General features: G+C 38.4%; 1 protein-coding gene across 1 annotated transcript in view; it reads left to right on the plus strand.

The window, feature by feature from the left end:
- Window positions 1-22,369, plus strand: part of LOC307187075 (uncharacterized protein) — a gene marked incomplete at its 3' end in the record, with an annotated part of 54,283 nt that overhangs the window by 26,858 nt on the left and 5,056 nt on the right. Inside the window, exons 3-4 of the mRNA XM_079922819.1 lie at window positions 1,960-2,016; window positions 18,962-19,102. Coding sequence (XP_079778945.1) covers window positions 1,960-2,016; window positions 18,962-19,102 — 198 coding nt within the window. The remainder of the gene's footprint in view (window positions 1-1,959; window positions 2,017-18,961; window positions 19,103-22,369) is intronic.

The raw sequence follows: 22,369 nt of genomic DNA on the forward strand, positions 1-22,369 counted from the left end.
CAACCTAGGACTAGTTAATTTTAGAGAAAGGCGGTATATGAATGTTAAGTTATTAAGTTACTCAGCAAAATATACCAAGATTATATCAATACATTTATTGGGGGCCTGACATAGAGGCTCTCTAGGACTTCTAAATGATGCCAAAGTGCTTTAAAAACTTAAAGCACCTGAGCTATGTGCACCAATCTCACTCTTCACACAGTAGACTGATAAAGAAGCCCTTGAGATTGGAAATAAAAAAACAAAGATAAAAAATATACTCAAAGAGACTGGAAATAATCAGTTTTCTGGTATCTTTGTAAATAAGACATTGCTGAAAGAAACCCAGATTAACTTCAGCTCCCCCTGGTCTAAGCACTTCTCAACCTCTCTCAACATTCATGAAAAATTCATTCCATAACAAAAAAGACCTACTTGACGTTGACAAAATTGCTCATTTCCCATATGCAAATAATATTTTCCAAAACATCACTGTAAAAGGATAACACATGTCAAGGAAGATGAAAACCTTTAATTAACATTTAGAGACAGGGACTTCCCTGGTGGCACAGTGGTTAAGAATCTGCCTGCCGATGCAAGAGACACGGGTTTGAGCCCTTGCCTGGGAAGATCCTACATGCCGTGGAGCAACTAAGCCCGTATGCCACAACTACTAAGCCTGAGCTCTAGAGCCCGCAAGCCACAACTACTGAGCCCACGTGCCACAATTACTGAAGCCTAAGTACCTAGAGTCCGTGCTCCACAACAAGAGAAGCCACGACAATGAGAAGCCTGTGCACGGCAACGAAGAGTAGCCCCTGCTCAGTGCAACTAGAGAAAGCCCACGTACAGCAACGAAGACCCAAGGCAGCCAAAAATAAATTAATTAATAAATTAATTAATTAAAAAAATTTAGAGTCAGTGCAACACCGTGGTCCCAGGAATGCAAAATACTTATATGTTTATTTTCTGTGGGTCCTTCTTAGTTTTGCCTTGCTGTTTTCAATAGTTCTCTGAGAGATTTAACTAAGGGTTCAAGAATATATTTGTGATTTCTCTTCTGGTCTGAGTTAAAAACCCTGAATGCCCTGCGGTTACTCTTTTTATAGCATTTTATCTGTACAATTGCAAATGTGTTTGTCAGTCTCTCCTCTTGAAGCCAGGAATAATAATTTTTTAAGGGCTTTTAGAATAGGGGAAATAGGTGAACATATCAGAACATTTATTGCTGAATAGGAAATTGTGCGTTGACTAACAAAACTATGTTTAAAAGAAGTTAAAACAAAAAAACTGTTTTAATACAGCAGAACCTGTACCAAAGCCAGCTGAGTGACCTGGATTGCCTTTTCTTTTTCACATAAAATTTGTTTGTCAACTAATTAAAAAAATACCATAATCATTATTATAAAGGAGTGAAAACAAATTCTCAGAACATAAAACCAACACATTAATGAAAAACAAACTCTGAGGAAGAGAAGGTTAACAGAACCTGCACCCTAGCCCTCATTTATATCCATACCTCAAGGTTGCATTATTAGTTTCCCTTTTATGAGAAGGAGGGAGAGTGGGAAGGAGGGAGGAAGCAAGGGATTAAGAAAGAAAGAAGGAAATAATGAACTGTTTTGATTGTAAGCCAGAATTTTGTGCATACATTTAATGTTCAGAAAACAATGGATTCCCTATTTTACAGCTATCTTTAATATCAACTAGCCTGGACTTAGTATTTTTAGCTCATCTTTTCTTACTTTAAAATAATAGTTCTTGTCCTAGTTAGGGCTCAGAATTACCTACAAAGTTATACAAAATGCAGATACTAAGAACCCATCCCAAGATTACTGAATCTCCAAAGGTAAGAAGCAAGAATTTGTATATAGTTTTATTTTTCGTTTTTTTAATTTAATTTTTTAATTGAAGTGTAGTTGATTTATAATGTTTCAGGTGTATGGCTAAGTAATATATATATATATTATTCTTTTTCAGATTCCTTTCCATTATAAGTTATTACAAGATATTGAATATAGTTCCCTGTGCCATATGGTAAGTCCTTGTTGTTTATCTATTTTATATATAGTAGTGTGTATCTGTTAATCTCCAACTCCTAATTTATCCCTCCCTCCCTGCCTTTCCCCTTTGGTAGCCATAAGTTTCTTTTATATGTCTATTGTATATATTTTTAAAAAGAAAAGGTAAAGGCACAAGGGATTCAGATATGCATCTCGGTTAAAAACCCAGTGCTACTAAAAATCCAGAGAACCAAATGAAAAGGGTAACACATAAGTAAGCAAAGTAAGAGAATATAAAATTAATGTGTAAAAATATTTTATCTTTAAGATATAATGTTACAAATAAAATAAACAAATAAAATAACAGCAAAAATATAAAACATCTAGGAATAAAATTAAATAGAAGCCTTCAAGATCACTCCAAAAGAAACTTTAAAATTCTCCTGCAGGACACAGAAGAAGACAGAAACAAATAGAAGTCCATGTCCTCAGGAAGGAAGATTCAACAACATGAAATCACCCAGCAGGATGTTGTAAAAATAGGGGGAGACCTTCAAGATGGTGGTGGAGTAAGACGTGGAGATCACCTTCCTCCCCATAAAAACATCAAAAATACATCTACATGTGGAACAACTCGTACAGAACACCTACTGAATGCTGGCAGAAGACCTCAGATTCCCAAAAGGCAAGAAAAGTCCCATGTACATGAATAGGGCAAAAGAAAAAACAGAGACAAAAGAACAGAGATGGGACCCACACCTCTGGGAGGGAGCTGTGAAGGAGGAAAAGTTTCCACACACTAGGGAGCCCCTGCACTGCTGGGGATGGGGGGGTTGGCAGGAGTGAAGCTTCGGAGCCATGAAGGAGACTGCAGCAACAGGAGTGCAGAGCGCAAAGTGGAGAGATTTCTGCACAAAGAATTGGTGCCAACCAGCAGTCACCACCCTGCCAGGGCGGGTGGGGGCTGGAAGCTGAGGCTCAGGCTTTGGAGCACAGACCCCAGGGAGAGGACTGGGGTTGGCTGCATGAAGACAGCCTGAAGGGGGCTATTTCATCACAGCTAGCTGGGAGGGGGTCCAGAAAAAAGTCTGGACCTGCCAGAGAGGCAAGAGACCTTTGTTTTGGGGTACATGAGGAGAGGGGATTCCTTCCCAGTGTGCCCACAGAAGGCAGAGCACCACCTAAGTGAGTTCTAGAGATGGGTGAGAGCCACAGCTATCAGCTCAAACCCCAGAGATGGGCAAGAATCGCTAATGCTGCTGTGACTGCCACCAAGAATCCTGTGTGCCAGCACAGGTCACTATCCACACCCCCTGGGAGCCTATGCAGCATGCCACTGCGAGGGTCCCGTGATCCAGGAAAAAGTTTCCCAGGAGAATACATGGTGTGCCTCAGGCTGTCGCAATGTCATGCCAGCCTCTGCTGCCTCAGTCTTACCTGGCATTCCAATTATGACTACCATATCCCTCCCTCCCCCTGGCCTGTGTGAGCAAGAGAGCCCTAATCAGCTGCTGCTTTAGCCCCCACACCCATCTGGGCAGGGAACAGACTCCTGAGGGCGACCTACATGCAGAGATGAGGCCAAAACAAAAGCTGAACCCCAGGAGCTGTGCAAACAAAGAAGAGGAAGGGAAATCTCTCCATGCAGCTTCAGGAGCAGCACATTAAATCCCCACAATTAACTTGATAAACCCTGCCTCAAGAATACCTGAATAGACAACGAATGTTCCCAAAATTGAGGCAGTGGACTTTGGGAGCAACTGTAGACTTCGGGTTTGCTTTCTGCCTCTAATTTGTTTCTGGTTTTATGTTTATCTTAGTTTAGTATTTATTATCACTGGTGGATTTGTTTATTGGTTTGGTTGTTCCTTTCCTTTATATATATATATTTTTTTATTTTTTTTCCATTTTCTCTTTTTGTGAGTGTGTATGTGTATGTTTCTTTGTGTAATTTTGTCTGTGTAGGTTTGCTTTTACCATTTTTCCTAGGGTTCTCTCTGTTCATTTTTTGTTTTTTTTTTCTCTTTCATTTTCTTCTGAGCTATGTGGCTGCCAGGGTCTTGGTGCTCTGGCTGGGTGTCAGGCCTGAGCCTGTGAGGTGGGAGGGCCGAGTCCAGGAGTTTGGACCACCAGAAACCTCCCTGCCCCAGGTAATATCAACTGGCGAGAGCTCTCCCAGAGATCTTCATCTCAACACTAACACCTAGCTCCACCCACTGCCAGCAAGATCCAATGCTGGACGTCCCATGCCAAACAACCAGCAAGATAGGAACACAACCCCATCCATTAACAGAGAAGCTGCCCAAAGTCATACTAAGTTCACAAACACTTCAAAACACACCACCAGATGCAGTCCTGCCCACCAGAAGGAAAAGATACAGCTCCACCCACAAGAACACAGGCACCAGTCCCCTCCACCAGAAAGCCTACACAAGCCACTGAACCAACCTCACCTACTGGGGGAAGATACCAACAATAATGGGAACTATGAAAGTGAAGCCTGTGAAAGAAGACTCCAAACACAGTTAAACAAAATGAGAAAACAGAGAAACATGCAACAGATGAAGGAGCAAGGTAGAAATGCACCAAACCAAACAAATGAAGAGGAAATAGGCAGTCTACCTAAAAAAGAATTCAGAGTAATGATAGTAAATATGATCCAAAATCTCTGAAATGGAATGGAGGAAATACAAGAAACATTTAACAAGGACCTAGAAGAACTAAAGAGCAAGCAAACAATGATGAACAACACATTAAATGAAATTTAAAAACTCTAGAAGGAATCAGTATCAGAATAACTGAGGCAGAAGGATGGAGCAGTGACCTGGATGATAAAATAGTGGAAATAACTGCCATAGAGCAGAATAAAGAAAAAGGAATGAAAAGAACAGAGGACAGTCCCATGGACCTCTGGGACAACATTAAATGCAACAACGTTTGAATTTTAGGTGTGCCACAAGAAGAAAAAAAGAAAGGGACTGAGAAAATATTTGAAGAGATTATAGTTGAAAACTTCCCTAATATGGGAAAGGAAAAAGTCAATCAAGTCCAGGAAGCACAGAGAGTCCCATACAGGATAAATCCAAGGAGAAACATGCCAAGACACACAATATTCAACCTATCAACATTAACGTCAGCAAGGGAAAAGCAACAAATGATATACAAGGGAAACCCCATTAGGTTAATAGCTGATCTTTCAGCAGAAACTCTGCAAGCTAGAAGGGAGTGGCAGAATATACGTAAAGTGATGAAAGGGAAAAACTTACAACCAAGATTACTCTACCAAGCAAGGATCTCATTCAGATTCGATGGAGAAATTAAAACCTTTACAGACAAGCAAAAGCTAAGAGAATTCAGCACCACCAAACCAGCTTTACGACAAATGCTAAAGGAAATTCTCTAGGCAGGAAACACAACAGAAGGTAAACACCTACAAAAACAAACCCAAAACAATTAAGAAAATGGTAATAGGAACATATCAATAATTACCTTAAATATAAATGGATTAAATGCTCCAACCAAAAGACACAGACTGGCTGAATGGATACAAAAACAAGACCCGTATATATGCTGTCTACAAAAGACTGACTTCAGACCTAGGGACACATAAAGACTGAAAGTGAAGGGATGGAAAAAGATACTCAATGCAAATGGAAATCAAAAGAAAGCTGCAGTAGCCATTCTCATATCAGACAAAATAGACTTTAAAATAAAGACTATTACAAGACACAAAGAAGGACACTACATAATGATCAAGGGATCAATCCAAGAAGAAGATTTAACAATTGTAAATATTTATGCACCCAACATAGGAGCACCTCAATACATAAGGCAAATGCTAACAGCCATAAAACGGGAAATGGACAGTAACACAATCATAGTAAGGGATTTTAACACCCTACTTTCACCAATGGACAGATCATCCAAAATGAAAATAAATAAGGAACACAACCTTTAGAAGACACATTAGACTAGATAGACTTAATTGATATTTATAGGACATACAATAAAAAAATGACAGAATACACTTTCTTCTCAAGTTCTCATGGAACATTCTTCGGGACAGATCATATCCTGGGTCACAAATCAAGCCTCTGTAAATTTAAGAATATTGAAATCATATAAAGTATCTTTTCCAAGCATAGCGCTATGAGACTAAATATCAATTACAGGGGAAAAAACTGTAACAAATACAGGGAGGCTAAACAATACGCTACTAAACAACCAAGAGACCACTGAGGAAATCAAAAAATACCTAGAAACAAATGACAATGAAAACACAATGACCCAAAACCTATGGGATGCAACAAAAGCAGTTCTAAGAGGGAAATTTATAGCAATACAATCAAGAAACAAGAAAAATCTCAAATAAACAACCTAACCTTACACCTAAAACACTTAAAGAAAGGAGAACAAAAAAAAAACCAAAGTTAGCAGGAGGAAAGAAATCATAAAGATCAGAGCAGTAATAAATGAAAAAGAAATGAAGGAAACAGTAGCAAAGATCAATAAAACTAAAAGCTGGTTCTTTGAGAAGATAAACAAAATTGATAAACAATTAGCCAGACTCATCAAGAAAAAAAGGGAGAAGACTCAAATCAATAGAATTAGAAATGAAAAAGGAGAAGTAACAACTGACACCACAGAAATCCAAAGGAACATGAGAGACTACTACAAGGAACTATATGCCAGTAAAATGGACAACCTGGAAGAAATGGACAAATTCTTAGAAAACTACAATCTTCCAAGACTGAACCAGGAAGAAATAGAAAATATGAACAGACCAATTACAGGCACAGAAATTGAAACTGTGATTAAAATTCTTCCAACAAACAAAAGCCCAGGACCAGTTGGTTTCACAGGTGAATTCCATCAAACATTTAGAGAAGAGCTAACACCTATCCTTCTCATCTCTTCCAAAAAATAGCAGAGGGAGGAACATTTCCAAACTCATTCTTCGAGGCCACCATCACCCTGGCACCAAAACCAGACAGATATGTCACAAAGAAAGAAATCTACAGACCAATATCACTGATGAATATAGATGCAAAAATCCTCAACAAAATACTAGCAAACAGAATCCAGCAGCAAGTAAAAGGATCATACACCATGATCAAGTGGGGTTTACCCCAGGAATGCAAGGATTCTTCAATATATACAAATCAATCAATGTGATACACCATATTAACAAACTGAATGATAAAAACTGTATGATCATCTTAATAGATGCAGAAAAAGCTTTAAACAAAATTCAATACCCATTTATGATAAACACTCTCCAGAAAGTAGGCATAGAGGGAACTTACCTCAACATAATAAAGGCCATATATGACAAATCCACAGCCAACACTGTTCTCAGTGGTGAAAAACTGAAAACTTCCTCTAATATCAGGAACAGGATAAGGTTGCCTACTCTCACCGTGCTTATTCAACATAGTTTTGGAAGTTTTAGACACAGCAAAAGGAATCCAAATTGGAAAAGAAGAAGTAAAACTGTAACTGTTTACAGATGAGATGATACTAAACATAGAGAATCCTAAAGATGCTACCAGAAAACTAATAGAGCTAATCAATGACTTTGGTAAAGTAGCAGGATATGAAATTAATGCACAGAAATCTCTTGCATTCCTATACACTAATGACGAAAAATCTGAAAGAGAATTTAAGGAAACAATCCCATTTATCATTGCAACAAAAATAATGAAATACCTAGGAATAAACCTACCTAAGGAGACAAAAGTCCTGTATGCAGAAAACTATAAGACACTGATGAAAGAAATTAAAGATGATACAAACAGATGGAGAGATATATCATGTTCTTGGATTGGAAGAATAAACATTGTGAAAATGAGTGTACTACCCAAAGCAATCTACAGATTCAATGCAAGCCCCATCAATCTACCAATAGCATTTTTCACAGAACTAGAACAAAATTTTACAATTTGTATGGAAACACAAAAGAGCCCAAATAGCCAAATCAGTCTCGAGAAAGTAAAATGGAGCTGGAGGAATCAGGCTCCCTGACTTCAGACTATACTACAAAGCTACAGTAGTCAAGACAATATGGTATTGGCACAAAAACAGAAATATAGATCAATGGAAGAGGATAGAAAGCCCAGAGATAAACCCATGCACATATGATCACCTTATCCTTGCAAAGGAAGCAAGAATGTACAATGGAGGAAAGACATTCTCTTCAATAATTGGTGCTGGGAAAACTGGACAGCTGCATATAAAAATGAAATTAGAACAGTTCCTAACAGCATACACAAAAATAAAGTCAAAATGGATTAAAGACCTAAATGTAAGGCCAGACACTATAAAACTCTTAGAAGAAAACATAGGCAGAACACTCTATGACAGAAATCATAGCAAGACCGCTTTTGACCCACCTCCTAGAAAAATGGAAATAAAAACAAAAATAAACAAATGGGACCTAATGAAACTTAAAAGCTTTTACACAGCAAAGGAAACCATAAACAAGATGAAAAGACAACCCTCAGAAATGGAGAAAATATTTGCAAACATAGCAACTGACAAAGGAAAATATACAAGCAGCTCATGCAGTTCAATATCAAAAAACAAACAACCCAATCCAAAAATTGGTGGAAAACCTAAACAAACATTTCTCCAAAGAAGATATACAGATTGCCAGCAAACACATGAAATGATGCTCAACATCACTAATCATCATAGAAGTGAAAATGAAAACTACAATGAGGTATCACCTCACACTGGTCAGAATGGGCATCATCAAAAAATCTACAAACAATAAATGCTGGAGAAGGTGTGGAGAAAAGGGAACCCTCTTGCACTGCTGGTGGAAATATAAATTGATATAGCCACTATGGAGAACAGTGTGGAAGTTCTTTAAAAAGCTAAAAATAGAACTACCATATGACCCAGCAATCCCACTACTGGGCGTATACCCTGAGAAAACCATAATTCAAAAAGAGACGTACCACAATGTACACTGCAGCACTATTTACAATAGCCAGTGCATGGAAGCAACTTAAGTGTCCATCGACAGATGAATGGATAAAGAAGATGTAGCACATATATACAATGGAATATTACTCGGCCATAAAAAGAAATGAAATTGAGTTATTTGTAGTGAGTTGAATGGATCTAGAGTCTGTCATACAGAGTGAAGTAAGTCAAAGAGAGAAAAACAAATACTGTATGCTAACACATATATATGGAATCGAAAAAAAAAAAAGTTCTGATGAACCTAGGGGCAGGACAAGAATAAAGACATAGAGATACAGAATGGACTTGAGGACACGGGGAGGTGGAAGGGTGAACTGGGACAAACTGAAAGATTAGCATGGACCTATTTACACCACCAAATGTAAAATAGATAGCTAGTGGGAAGTAGGTGCATAGCACAGGGATATCATCTCGGTGCTTTGTGTGCACCTAGAGGGGTGGGATAAGGAGGGTGGGAGGGAGATTCAAGAGGGAGGGGATATGGTGATATATGTATACATATAAGTGATTCATTTTGTTATACAGCAGAAACTAACACAACAATTGTGAAGCAATTATACTCCAATAAATACATTAAAAAATAAAAATAAGCTGATTCTAAAGTTCATATACAAAACTAACAAGGAAAAGTCACTAGGGAAATTCTGAAGATTACTGATGGATTATCAGTTTTTCAGAAGTCAAAGCATATTATAAAACTCTAATAATCCGGCACATGAATGTTGTAAAGCTATAATAAAAAGCATATGATTAGCTATAATAATGGAAAACTGATAGTGGGAAAAGGAAATCCAATAGTACATGAAACACACAAAGAGATATGGTATACAATAAAAGTGGCATTTCAAATCAATGAAGAAAATCAGTTTATTCAGTAAATGCTGTCATCATCAACAATAAAAAAATGTAAATCTACTAGATGAAAATATGAGAGTAGCATGTAAAATAAACTTGGAGTAAAAGATTTCTTTCTAAGTGTAGCATAAAACTCAGAAGCCAAATAAAAGATTGATAAATTCAACTACCAAAAATTTTATCAAGGCCAAGAATAAAGCCTATAGAAGGAAAATAAGGAAAAATATGAAGAACATATCACAGACAATGTGTTAACTTCATTAACTGATAATAAACTTTTACAAAATTTAAAAGGGTCAGCAGTCCAACTAAAATTTCAGCAAAGGCTATGAACAAAATGCAGAAGAAGAAAACTTAATAAACTAAAACTTCAAGTAGGTCTTAACCATGTGCAGCTACAGATATTTTCCTCTTGTCAGTTTGGCAAAGATCACAAAGTGTTACTTTCAGAAAAACAAAAATTGCTGCCAAAGGTGTGGAAAAACAGGCATTTTCATACATTACCAATGGGAGTGCCACTGAGAAGCGTGATTTAACAATGGCAGTTCAAACAAAAAATGTGTGTATTCTTTGACCCAGAAAAGCCACTTCTATTAATATAACCTGATTTATATTTGGAACTGATATATGCAGAACTTATTCATTTTAGTATTGTTTATAAGATCAGAAGGTTGAAAACAACTTAAATCTCTATTACTAAGGGTCTAGCTAAATAAATTGTGGGTACACATCTATGCAATGGAATAGTCAGCAACTGTTTAAAAGAATAAAGTGTATCTATGTAGATTTACAGTGAAAAACCAAGGTGCCAAGTATTTTGTTTATTCTGCTAAGTTATTTTCACATAGCATATATACTTTTTTGTGAAATGGAGTATCTCCAAAATATACATGAAATTGATACTAGTGATTTCCTCTTGGGAGGAGGATTAAGTGGCTACAGAGAAAGAGTGGCAGGAAGGTTTACTGTTCATCATATATGGTTTTGAATATTTTTATAACATTTATTCAATGAAAAATATGAATTGGAACTCTAAAAACCAACACCCTACTCCTGCCTGAGGTTTTGCCAGTTTGTTTTTCAGACACAGCCCCTTTAAAAAGAAGAGAGACAACACCCAAGGCAGAGCTTCCCTGGAAATGCCAAATTGGCCTGTTAAGACAGTGATCTTGAATTATACTCTTTCAGCTACTGTGCCTGACTGGCTCCATTATTGTCTGGCCCTCTTTCAGCTCTCCTGGCTGAAATGACTTCCATTGTTCCTTGCTTCTTGATTGCTTTAACATGTGTGGGATCGCTAAGTCAGCTTGTTTACTCCCTCCAAGAATAGCTTCATTCTCATCTACATCCACTAAGGACACAAGCAGTACTTTATCCCACCATCTGCCTTGGATTTCTCATCACAGTCCCTTTGACCTAGCCCCAGCTCAGTTTTGCAACTTCTATTCCTACATCTACAGATTAGTTAGGCATGCCTGGCAGGCAATCCCCTCCTCACCCCACCTCCCAATTTAGTTACTAGCCTTGCATCAGCTTCCTTTTCCCTAGGGATATATGTCCACTTCTCAATTCAAAGGAGAAGAATTTCATGCAGAGCAATGATATGTGTACTGGTAGGTACATTATGGACAATGGATCAAAAAGGTCAGGAGTGGGAGGTACAAGAGGAGGTGGTAAAGTCAGAATTATTCTACTAAGGTCCAGAGAACAACAAACAAGAGTTTGGTTAGAGAGTTGAGGTTGAAAATGAAAAGAAGTGAGTGAATTTTTAAAATTTTCAAGACTAAGAGAATTCACTGAGATCTAGAATACCAGGGGCAAGGATGAAGGAGAACAATGATCCTTGACTTCTCGCTTGATAACTACATGGAAGTTGGTGCTTTCCTGATATGGGAAAAAGCAAGACACAAAAGGGTAGAGGGACAAAAAGAGTTTAAGATGCTTTGATACAACCTGGCAGAGAAGCAGGGTAGCTATCTGGGTATAATAGCCAATAGTTATTGATGACTTAACTGCACTCTAGATCTAAGAGATTTATATATTGTTATGGACTGAATTTTTATGCCCCCCACAAATTCATATGCTTAAGTCCTAACCCCTAGTATAATGGTATTAGGAGGCAAACCACTTGTGAGATGATTAGAGCATGAGGGTGGAGTTCTCATGAATGGAATTAGTGCCCTTATAAGAGACACAAGAGCATGGCTTCCCTTTCTGGTCTGGAAGATATAGGAAGAAGACAGCCATCTGTAAACAAGGAAGGGGTCCTTCATCAGACAATGGATTTGCTGGTATCTTGATCTTGGAATTTCCAACCTCCAGAAAACTTACTTTTCACCAATACTGTAAGAAAGAAATGTTTAAGCTACTCATTCTATGGTATTGTATTATAGCAGCCCAATCTGACCAAGACATAAGTAATTCAAGCCACATAACAACTCCTAGTGATTTTTTTGGTTTTCGTTTTTTTTCATACAGAACCATCACTGTTCTTTTTTTTTTTTTAACATCTTTATTGGAGTATAATTGCTTTTCAATGCTGTGTTAGTTTCTGCTTTATAACAAAGTGAATCAGCTATACATATACATATATCCCTATATCTCCTCTCTCTTGCGTCTCCCTCCCACCCTCTCTATACCACCCCTCTAGGTGGTCACAAAGCACTGAGCTGATCTCCCTGTGCTATGGAGCTGCTTCCCACTAGCTATCTATTTTACATTTGGTAGTATATATAAGTCCATGCCACTCTCTCACTTCGTCCCAGCTTACCCTTCCCACTCCCCGTGTCCTAAAGTCCATTCTCTACTTCTGCCTCTTTATTCCTGTCCTGCTCCTAGGTTCATCAGAACCTTTTTTTTTTTTTTAGGTTCCATAAAGATGTGTTAGTACATGGTATTTGTTTTTCTCTTTCTGACTTACTTCACTCTGTATGACAGACTCTCGGTCCATCCAACTCACTACAAATAACTCAATTTCATTTCCTTTTATGGCCAAGTAATATTCCATTATATATATGTGACACATCTTTATCCATTCATCGGTCAATGGACACTTAGGTTGCTTCCACGTCCTGGCTATTGTAAATAGAGCTGCAATGAACATTGTGGTACATGACTCTCTTTGAATAATGGTTTTCTCAAGGTATATGTCCAGTAGTGGGATTGCTGGGTCATATGGTAGTTCTATTTTTAGTTTTTTAAGGAACCTGCATACTGTTCTCCATAGTGGCTGTATCAATTTACACTCCGACCAACAGTGCAAGATGGTTCCCTTTTCTCCAACATTTATTGTTTGTAGAATTTTTGACGATGGCCATTCTGACTGGTGTGAGGTGATACCTCATTGTAGTTTTGATTTGCATTTCTCTAATGATTAGGGATGCTGAGCATTCTTTCATGGGTTTGTTGGAAATCTGTATATCTTCTTTGGAGAAATGTCTATTTAGGTCTTCTCCCCATTTTTGGATTGCGTTGTTTGGTTTTTTTTTTTTTTGATATTGAGCTGCTTGTAAATATTGGAGGTTAATCCTTTGTCAGTTGCTTCATTTGCAAATATTTTCTCCCATTCTGAGGGTTCTCTTTTTGTCTTGTTTATGTTTTCCTTTGCTGTGCAAAAGATTTTAAGTTTCATTAGGTCCCATTTGTTTATTTTTGTTTTTATTTCCATTTCTCTAGGAGGTGGGTCAAAAAGGATCTTGCTGTCATTTATGTCATAGAGTGTTCTGCCTATGTTTTCCTCTAAAAGTTTTATAGTGTCTGGCCTTACATTTAGGTCTTTAACCAATTTGAGTTTATTTTTTTGTATGGTGTTAGGGAGTGTTGTAATTTCATTCTTTTACATGCAGCTGTCCAGTTTTCCCAGCACCACTTATTGAAGAGGCTGTCTTTTCTCCATTGTATATTCTTGCCTCCTTTATCAAAAATAAGGTAACCATATGTGCATAGGTTTACCTCTGGGTTTTCTGTCCTTTTACATTGTTCTATATTTCTGTTTTTGTGCCAGTCCCATACTATCTTGATTACTGCAACTTTGTAGCATAGTCTGAAGTCAGGAAGCCTGATTCCTCCAGCTCCATTTGTCTTTCTCAAGATTGCTTTGGCTATTCGGGCTTTTTTGTGTTTCCATACAGATTGTGAGATTTTTTGTTCTAGTTCTGTGAAAAATGCCATTGGTAGTTTTGTAGTGATTGCATTGAATCTGTAGATTGCTTTGGGTAGTAGAGTCATTTTCACAATGTTGATTTTTCCAATAAGAACATGGTATATCTCTCCATCTGTTTGTATCCTCTTTAATATCTTTCATCAGTGTCTTATAATTTTCTGCATACAGGTCTTTTGTTTCCTTAGGTAGGTTTGTTCCTAGGTATTTTATTCTTTTTGTTGCAATGGTAAATGGGAGTGTTTCCTTAATTTCTCTTTCAGATTGTTCATCATCAGTGTATAGGAATGCAAGAGATTTCTGTGCATTAATTTTGCATCGTGCTACTTTACTAAATTCATTGATGAGCTTTACCTGTTTTCTAGTAGCATCTTTAGGATTCTCTATGTATAGTATCATGTCATCTGCAAACAGTGACATCTTTACTTCTTTTCTGATTTGGATCCCTTTTATTTCTTTTTCTTCTCTGATTGATGTGTCTAAAACTTCAAAAGCTATGTTGAATAATAGTGGTGACAGTGGACCTCCTTGTCTTGTAACTGATCTTAGTGGAAATGGTTTCAGTTTTTCACCATTGAGAACGATGTTGGCTGTGTATCATATATGGCCTTTATTATGTTGAGGTAAGTTTCCTCTATGCCTACTTTCTGGAGGGTTTTTATCATAAATGGGTGTTGAATTTTGTCCAAAGCTTTTTATGCATCTATTGAGATGATCATATGGTTTTTCTCCTTCAGTTTGTTAATATGGTGTATCACATTGATTGATTTGCGTATATTGAAGAATCCTTGCATTCCTGGGATATACCCCACTTGATCATGTTGTATGATCCTTTTAATCTGCTGTTGGATTCTGTTTGCTAGTATTTTGTTAAGAATTTTTGTATCTATGTTCATCAGTGATATTGGCCTGTAGTTTTCTTTCTTTGTGACATGTTTGTCTGGTTTTGGTATCAGGGTGATGGTGGTCTTATAGAATGAGTTTGGGAGTGTTCCTCCCTCTACTATATTTTGGAAGAGTTTGGGATAGGTGTTAGCTCTTCTCTAAATGTTTGAAAGAATTCGCCTGTGAAGCCATCTGGTCCTGAGCTTTTGTTTGTTGGAGGATCTTTAATCGGTTTCAATTCCAGTGCTTGTGATTGGTCTGTTTATATTTTCTGTTTCTTCCTGCTTCAGTCTCAGATGGTTGTGCTTTTCTAAGAATTTGTCCATTTCTTCCAGGTTTTCGATTGTATTGACATATAGTTGCTTGTACTAATCTCTCATGATCCTTTGTATTTCTACAGTGCCAGTTTTTATTTCTCCTTTTTCATTTCTAATTCTATTGATTTGAGTCTTATCCCTTTTTTCTTGATGAGTCTGGCTAATGGTTTATCAATTTTATCTTCTCAAAGATCCAGCTTTTAGTTTTATTGATCTTTGCTACTGTTTCCTTCAATTCTTTTTCATTTATTTCTGCTCTGATCTTTATGATTTCTTTCCTTCTGCTAACTTTGGGGTTTTTTTTGTTCATCTTTCTCTAATTGCTTTAGGTGTAATGTTAGGTTGTTTATTTGAGATGTTTCTTGTTTCTTCAGGTAGGATCGTATTGCTATAAGCTTCATTCTTAGAACTGCTTTTGCTGCATCCCATAGGTTTTGGGTCATTGTGTTTTCATTGTCATTTGTTTCTAGGTATTTTTTGACTTCCTCTTTGATTTCTTCAGTGATCTTTTGGTTATTAAGTAGTGTATTGTTTAGCCTCCATGTGTTCGTATTTTTTACAGATTTTTTCCTGTAATTGCTATATAGTCTCATAGCATTGTGATCAGAAAAGATACTTGATACATTTTCAATTTTTAAAAATTTACTAAGGCTTGATTTGTGACCCAAGATATCATCTATGCTGGAGAATGTTCCATGAGCGCTTGAGAAGAAAGTGTATTCTGGTTTTTTTTTCGGTGAAATGTCCTATAAATATCAATTAAGTCCATCTTGTTTAATGTATCATTTAATGCTTTTGTTTCCTTATTAATTCTCTGTCTGGATGATCTGTCTGTTGGTGTAAGTGAGATGTTAAAGTTCCCCAGTATTATGGTGTTACTGTTAATTTCCTCTTTTATAGCTGTTAGCAGTTGCCTTATGTATTGAGGTGCTCCTATATTGGGTGCATATATATTTACAATTGTTATATCTTCTTGGATTGATCCCTTGATCATTATGTAGTGTCCTTCTCTGTCTCTGGTAATAGTCTTTATTGTAAAGTCTATTTGTCTGATATGAGAATTGCTACTCCAGCTTTCTTTTGATTTCCATTTGCGTGGACTATCGTTTTCCATCTCCTCATTTTCAGTCTGTATGTGTCCCTAGGTCTGAAGTGGATCTCTTGTAGACAGCATATATACAGGTCTTGTTTTTGTATCCATTCAGCCGTCTATGTCTTTTGGTTGGAGCATTTAATCCATTTACAGTTAAGGTAATTTTCGATATGTATGTTCCCTTTACCATTTTCTTAATTGTTTTGGGTGTGTTATTGTATGCCTTTACCTTTTGTTGTGTTTCCTGCCTAGAGAAGATCCTCTAGCATTTGTTGTAAATCTCATTTGGTGGTGCTGAATTCTCTTAGCTTTTGCTTGTCTGTAAAGGTTTTAATTTCTCCGTCAAACCTGAATGAGGTCCTTTCTGGGTAGAGTAATCTTAATTGTAGATTTTTCCCTTTCAACACTTTAAATATGTCCTGCCACTTCCTTCTGGCTTGCAGAGTTTCTGCTGAAAGATCAGCTGTTGACCTTATGGGGATTCCCTTGTATGTTATTTGTTGCTTTGCCCTTGCTGCTTTTAATATATTTTCATGGTATTAAATTTTGATAGTTTGATTAATATGTGTCTTGGAATGTTTCTCCTTGGATTTATGCTGTATGGGACTCTCTGTGCTTCCTGGACTTGATTGACTATTTCCTTTCCCATATTAGGGAAGTTTTCAACTATAATCTCTTCAAATATTTTCTCAGTACCTTTCTTTTTCTGGGACCCCTATAATTCGAATGTTGGTGCGTTTAATATTGTCCCAGAGTTCTGTAGGACTGTCCTCAATTCTTGTCATTCTTTTTTCTTTATTCTGTTGTGCGGTAGTTATTTCCACTATTTTATCTTCCTGGTCACTTATCCGTTCTTCTGCCTCAGTTATTCTGCTATTGATTGCTTCTAGAGAATTTTTAATTTCATTTATTGTGTTGTTCATCATTGTTTGTTTGCTCTTTAGTTCTTCTAGGTCCTTGTTAAACGTTTCTTGTATTTTCTCCATTCTATTCCCAAGATTTTGGATCATCTTTACTATCATTACTCTGAATTCTTTTTCAGGTAGACTGCCTGTTTCCTCTTCAATTCTTTCATCTGGGGGGTTTTTACCTTGCTCCTTCATCTGCTTTGTGTTTATTTGTCTTTTCATTTTGCTTAAGTTACTGTGTTTGTGGTCTCCTTTCCACAGGCTGCAGGTTCATAGTTCCCATTGTTTTTGGTGTCTGTCCCCAGTGGGTAAGGTTGGTTTGGTGGGTTGTGTAGGCTTTCTGGTGGAGGGGACTAGTCCCTGTGTTCTGGTGGATGAGGCTGGATCTCGTCTTTCTGTTTGGCAGGACCACATCCGGTGGCGTGTTTTTGGTGTCTGTGCTCTTATTATGATTTTAGGCAGGCTCTCTGCTTATGGGTGGGGTTGTGTTCCTGTCTTGCTAGTTTTCTGGTATATGGTGTACAGCACTGTAGCTTGCTGGTTGTTGAATGGAGCCAGTCTTAACATTGAGATGGAGATCTCTTGGAGACCTTTTGCTGTTTGATGTTACGTGGAGCCAGGAGGTCTCTGCTGGACCAATTTCCTGAACTCAGCTCTCCCACCCCAGAAGCACAGGCCTGACACCCGGCCTGAGCACCAAGACCCTGTAAGTCACACAGCTCAGAAGAAAAGGGAGAATAGAAGAAAGAAAGGAAGAAAAAAATAAATTTATTAAAATAAAAAATAATGATTAAAATTAAAAAGTAATTAAAAAAAGAAAGAAAGAAGAGGAGAGCAACCAAACCAAAAAACAAATCCACCAACGATAACAAGCACTAAAAACTATACTAAAAAAAAAAAAAGGACCGACAGAACCATAGGACAAATGGTAAAAGCAAGCCTATACAGACAAAATCACACAAAGAAGAATACACATACACACTCACAAAAAGAGAAAAAGGAAAAAAAATATGAAAAAAAAGGAGAAAGAGAGCAACCAAATCAATAAAGAAATCTACCAATGATAATAATCTCTAAATACTGAACTAAGATAAACATATAACTGGGAACAAATTAGATGCAGAAAGTAAAGCCCTAGTCTACAGTTGCTCCCCAAGTGCACTGCCTAAATTTTGGGATGATTCGTTGTCTATTCAGGTATTCCACAGATGCAGGGTACATCAAGTTGATTATGGATATATAATCCGCTGTTCCTGAGGCTGCTGGGAGAGATTTCCCTTTCTCTTCTTTGTTCGCACAGCTTCTGGGGTTCAGCTTTGGATTTGGCCCCGCCTCTGTGTGTAGGTTGCCCTCTGGCATCTGTTCTTCACTCAGACAGGACGGGCTTAAAGTAACAGCTGATTTGGGGGCTCTGGCTCACTCAGGCTGGGGGGAGGGAGGGGTGCGGATGCGGGGCAAGCCTGCAGCGGCCGCCATGACATTGCACCAGCCTGAGGCGCACCGTGTGTTCTCCTGGGGAAGTTGTCCCTGGATCACGGGACCCTGGCAGTGGCGGGCTGCACAGGCTCCCGGGAGGGGAGGTGTGGAGAGTGACCTATGCTTGCACACAGGCTTCCTGGTGGCTGCAGTAGCAGCCTTAGCATCTCATGCCCTTCTCTGGGGTCTGCGCTGATAGCCACGGCTCGCGCCTGTCTCTGGAGCTCATTTAGGCGGTGCTCTGAATCCCCTCTCTTCACGCACCCCAAAACAACGGTCTCTTGCTTCTTACGCAGGTCCAGACTTTTTCCTGCACTCCCTCCTGGCTAGCTGTGGCTCCCTTCAGGCTGTGTTCATGCCGCCAACCCCAGTCCTCTCCCTGCGATCAGACCTCCGAAGCTGGAACCTCAGCTCCCAGCCCTCGCCCACCCCAGCGGGTAAGCAGACAAGCCTCTCAGGCTGGTGAGTGCTGGTTGGCACCCATCATCTCTGTGGGAATCTCTCCGCTTTGACCCCCGCACCCCTGTTGCTGCGCTCTCCTCCGTGGCTCCGAAGCTCCCCCTTCCGCCACCTGCAGTCTCTGCCCGCGAAGGGGCTTCCTAGTGTGTGTGGAAACCTTTCCTCCTTCACAGCTCCCTCCCACTGGTGCAGGTCCCGTCCCTATTCTTGTCTCTATTTTTTCTTTTCTCTTTTGCCCTACCCAGGTACGTGGGGAGTTTCTTACCGTTTGGGAAGTCTGAGGTCTTCTGCCAGCGTTCACAGGAGTTGTTCCACATGTAGATGTATTTCTGATGTATTTGTGGGGAGGAAGGTGATCACCACGTCTTACTCCTCCGCCATCTTGAAGGTCCCCCCAACTCCTAGTGTTTTATATCATTATTAAACCCATTTTTGTGCATTAACTCATTTAATCCTCATAACAAACTTACAAGTTTTGTACTAGTATTAAACACTTTTCACATGAAAGAACTGAAGCATATAGAGGTTAAGAGATTTGCCCAAGTCCAGATAGACTGATGAGGGGCAGAGCCAGTATTTAAATTTGGGCAGTTCCTAAATTGAGCTCAGAGAGGAGCTCTGAGACAGAGAAATCCATGGTGGAGTCAGTCAATAAACTGTGTTTATAGCCATGAAAATAGATTGACACAGTTTAAGGAGAGCATGTTTTAAAGGAGAATGCAAGTCCTGTGGAAAGCTAATGTTTTGAGGTTAATTAGAGAAGGGAGATTCAGAAAAGGTGACTAAGGAGGAAAGACCAAAAAGGTGGGAAGAAAACTCAGAGATCTGATGCCCTGCCACTCTCTCCAATGTCACTGTGTATTCAGAATGGTCAGCCTTGTTTAAAGTTTCTAGGAGAAGGAAAAAGAAGAGGAAAGGCAAAGGAAAGAAATGCATAAAAATGTAATCAAGTCAAATATGCTTGTCATAGTATGGGGAGGGGGCAAAAGATGGAATCTTAAGTCTCAAGTAACTCATCAGAGTCTTATTTTCCAGATGAAAAGCTGTATGTCTAGCATAGATCTAGTAACCATAGTTTCCAAAATATGGTTGAATTTATGGGACAATTGAATTGAAGGATATTCCAAAAACTCCAAAGCACAGAGTGGCCATTATCACATAGGGAATAATGAGTATAGGATCCTTCAAGGAAGGAGTTTCCCTTTTATTCCCCAAACCTGGAACACAGGAGACGCTCAAAAAGGGCTTGATAACATTGGACATAGCACAGAAAGATTCATTTAGAAGATAAGTAATTTTGAGGGAAAAAAAATACTGCTTTCCTTTTATTTTTAATGTCACTAGATTTGCAAAGTTTGCAGTCTCAGAATTAGACTAGTTTTACAAAGTTTTCCTCATTTGCTTTTGCCCAATGTCATACCAGTCAAGTAAAATAAATCTTCAGTTCTGCTAACATAGCTTGAACTATGGATTTAGGTCTTATTAACAGAGCAGAATTCAACCTTTGAAAGAGTTTTACCGCTACATCATGAAGTAATAAATGTGCAGTAATGTTTGACATTTAGAAAGTTATTACATGGAACTGTAAATTTCAGATTTATAAGGGGAACGGTAGGTTTTTAATTATAACAGTTTCATTAAATTCAAGATGTGTATCTACACAGAAAGAAATATGTCTTTCTTATAGTTATTTAGAAGCCAAAGAAATATGTATAAATTACCACAATCCTCTCTAAATGGAAATTTCGTGTCTCTCAGAGAGAGAATGCCATCTCTTATGTTTTTTAAGTACAGAAACATTTCACTGATTTTCCACAAAATGTTTTCATTAGAGTCAGGGGAAGCTTGGCTTTTCAACCTGTCCTCTTCTAAAAAGAGACGGCAAAAATGTTTAATGCAAGACTATTGAGAATTTTGCAAAAGACTTTCACCACCAATGTTTAAAGAGTTCCCAAATGTCATTTATATTTTGATAAAATTTGATACTTTTCTTCGACATGGGGAAAAAGGAAGTAGCAGAATGGAAAAAACTGATGAAAACAAATAGCTTGAACCTATGCTTAGCCCATCTCCAGGTTGTCAGGTTGAGATGAGAGCCCCAACAGAGTCCCCAAGAACCCCATGTCTGGGTTCTCAGTACACCACATGTGTCCAAGAGAAGAGAAAGAAACTTTATGAAGAAATAGAAAAATGTGTACTTGGTATTTTTTTTTCTTCTAATGAAGACAGCAAATAGAGGTATTTTCTTCCACTCCTCTCCTTGAGGCCCAGTGGATGGGTCAAAACCGTGAAAAATAGGGAAGGAAACATCATCCTCAGTAAGTCAAGGAAATGACCATGTTTTCAATGATGATTCAGGACACATATCTGTTAAATTGTGAAGGATAATAATAGAAGATGTGTGCTACATCAGCCTTGGAGAAGGATACAATTCTCTCTCAAAGTGAGTGTCATGACCCGGTAGGGCTTATCTGGTAATTGTCATAGGAAAATGAGTGCTAAGGCATGATCAGGCCGTGGGGACTAAAAGAGTCACAGGTTGATACTACAGAACATGGAGCAGAGCTGAAGGAGAAACCATGATGACACACCATTTTTGTTCTTTATAGATGGGCCTCTCAGCTGAGGAAGATGGGTAGAGGGAAAGCAGGGTGGAATGGAGTAGGGTAAGAGGACGTACAAAGAGCATGCAACTTTGTTGTGAGAATACCAACCTCTTAAACGAGGAGCTGTACTCAGCAGAAAGGAAGTAAAATATTTGATGAAAGGGTGTTTGCTACTACACATCTAAGTAATAACTAAGACCTAGTTTTATAAGTTTTTACAAAAGGTTAAGCAGATTTAGCTTTAAAATTAACTGCTCCACAGGAGAACAGGCTAGCTTGTGATACGCACCTGGGGAGGGCTGCTTCTTGAGGCTGTGAGAATAGTTTTCTGATATAAGTGAGTTTGGGGTAACTGGGAGGAACAAGACATAAATAGGGGGCCAACACAGCCAGGTTTCACTAGGACTATCCAGGTTCAGCACAGAGAGTCCTGCATCTTGAGAAACCTCTCATTCCTGGGCAAACGAGGATGGTTGGTCAGCCGAGGCAGGACCCACAATTCCTCCAAGATTCCTCAGCAAAGGGGATCCTAAAGGTAGAATTCTGGCTTTAGTTTGGGAATTACATTAGGAAAGAGGAATCAATCAAGAATATGAGTTGGGAAGAGATGGGTCTCAGGTAAATGACCGGAAACATCAA

Source organism: Stenella coeruleoalba (genome assembly GCF_951394435.1).
Source record: "Stenella coeruleoalba genome assembly, chromosome: 5".
Taxonomy (NCBI): domain Eukaryota; kingdom Metazoa; phylum Chordata; class Mammalia; order Artiodactyla; family Delphinidae; genus Stenella; species Stenella coeruleoalba.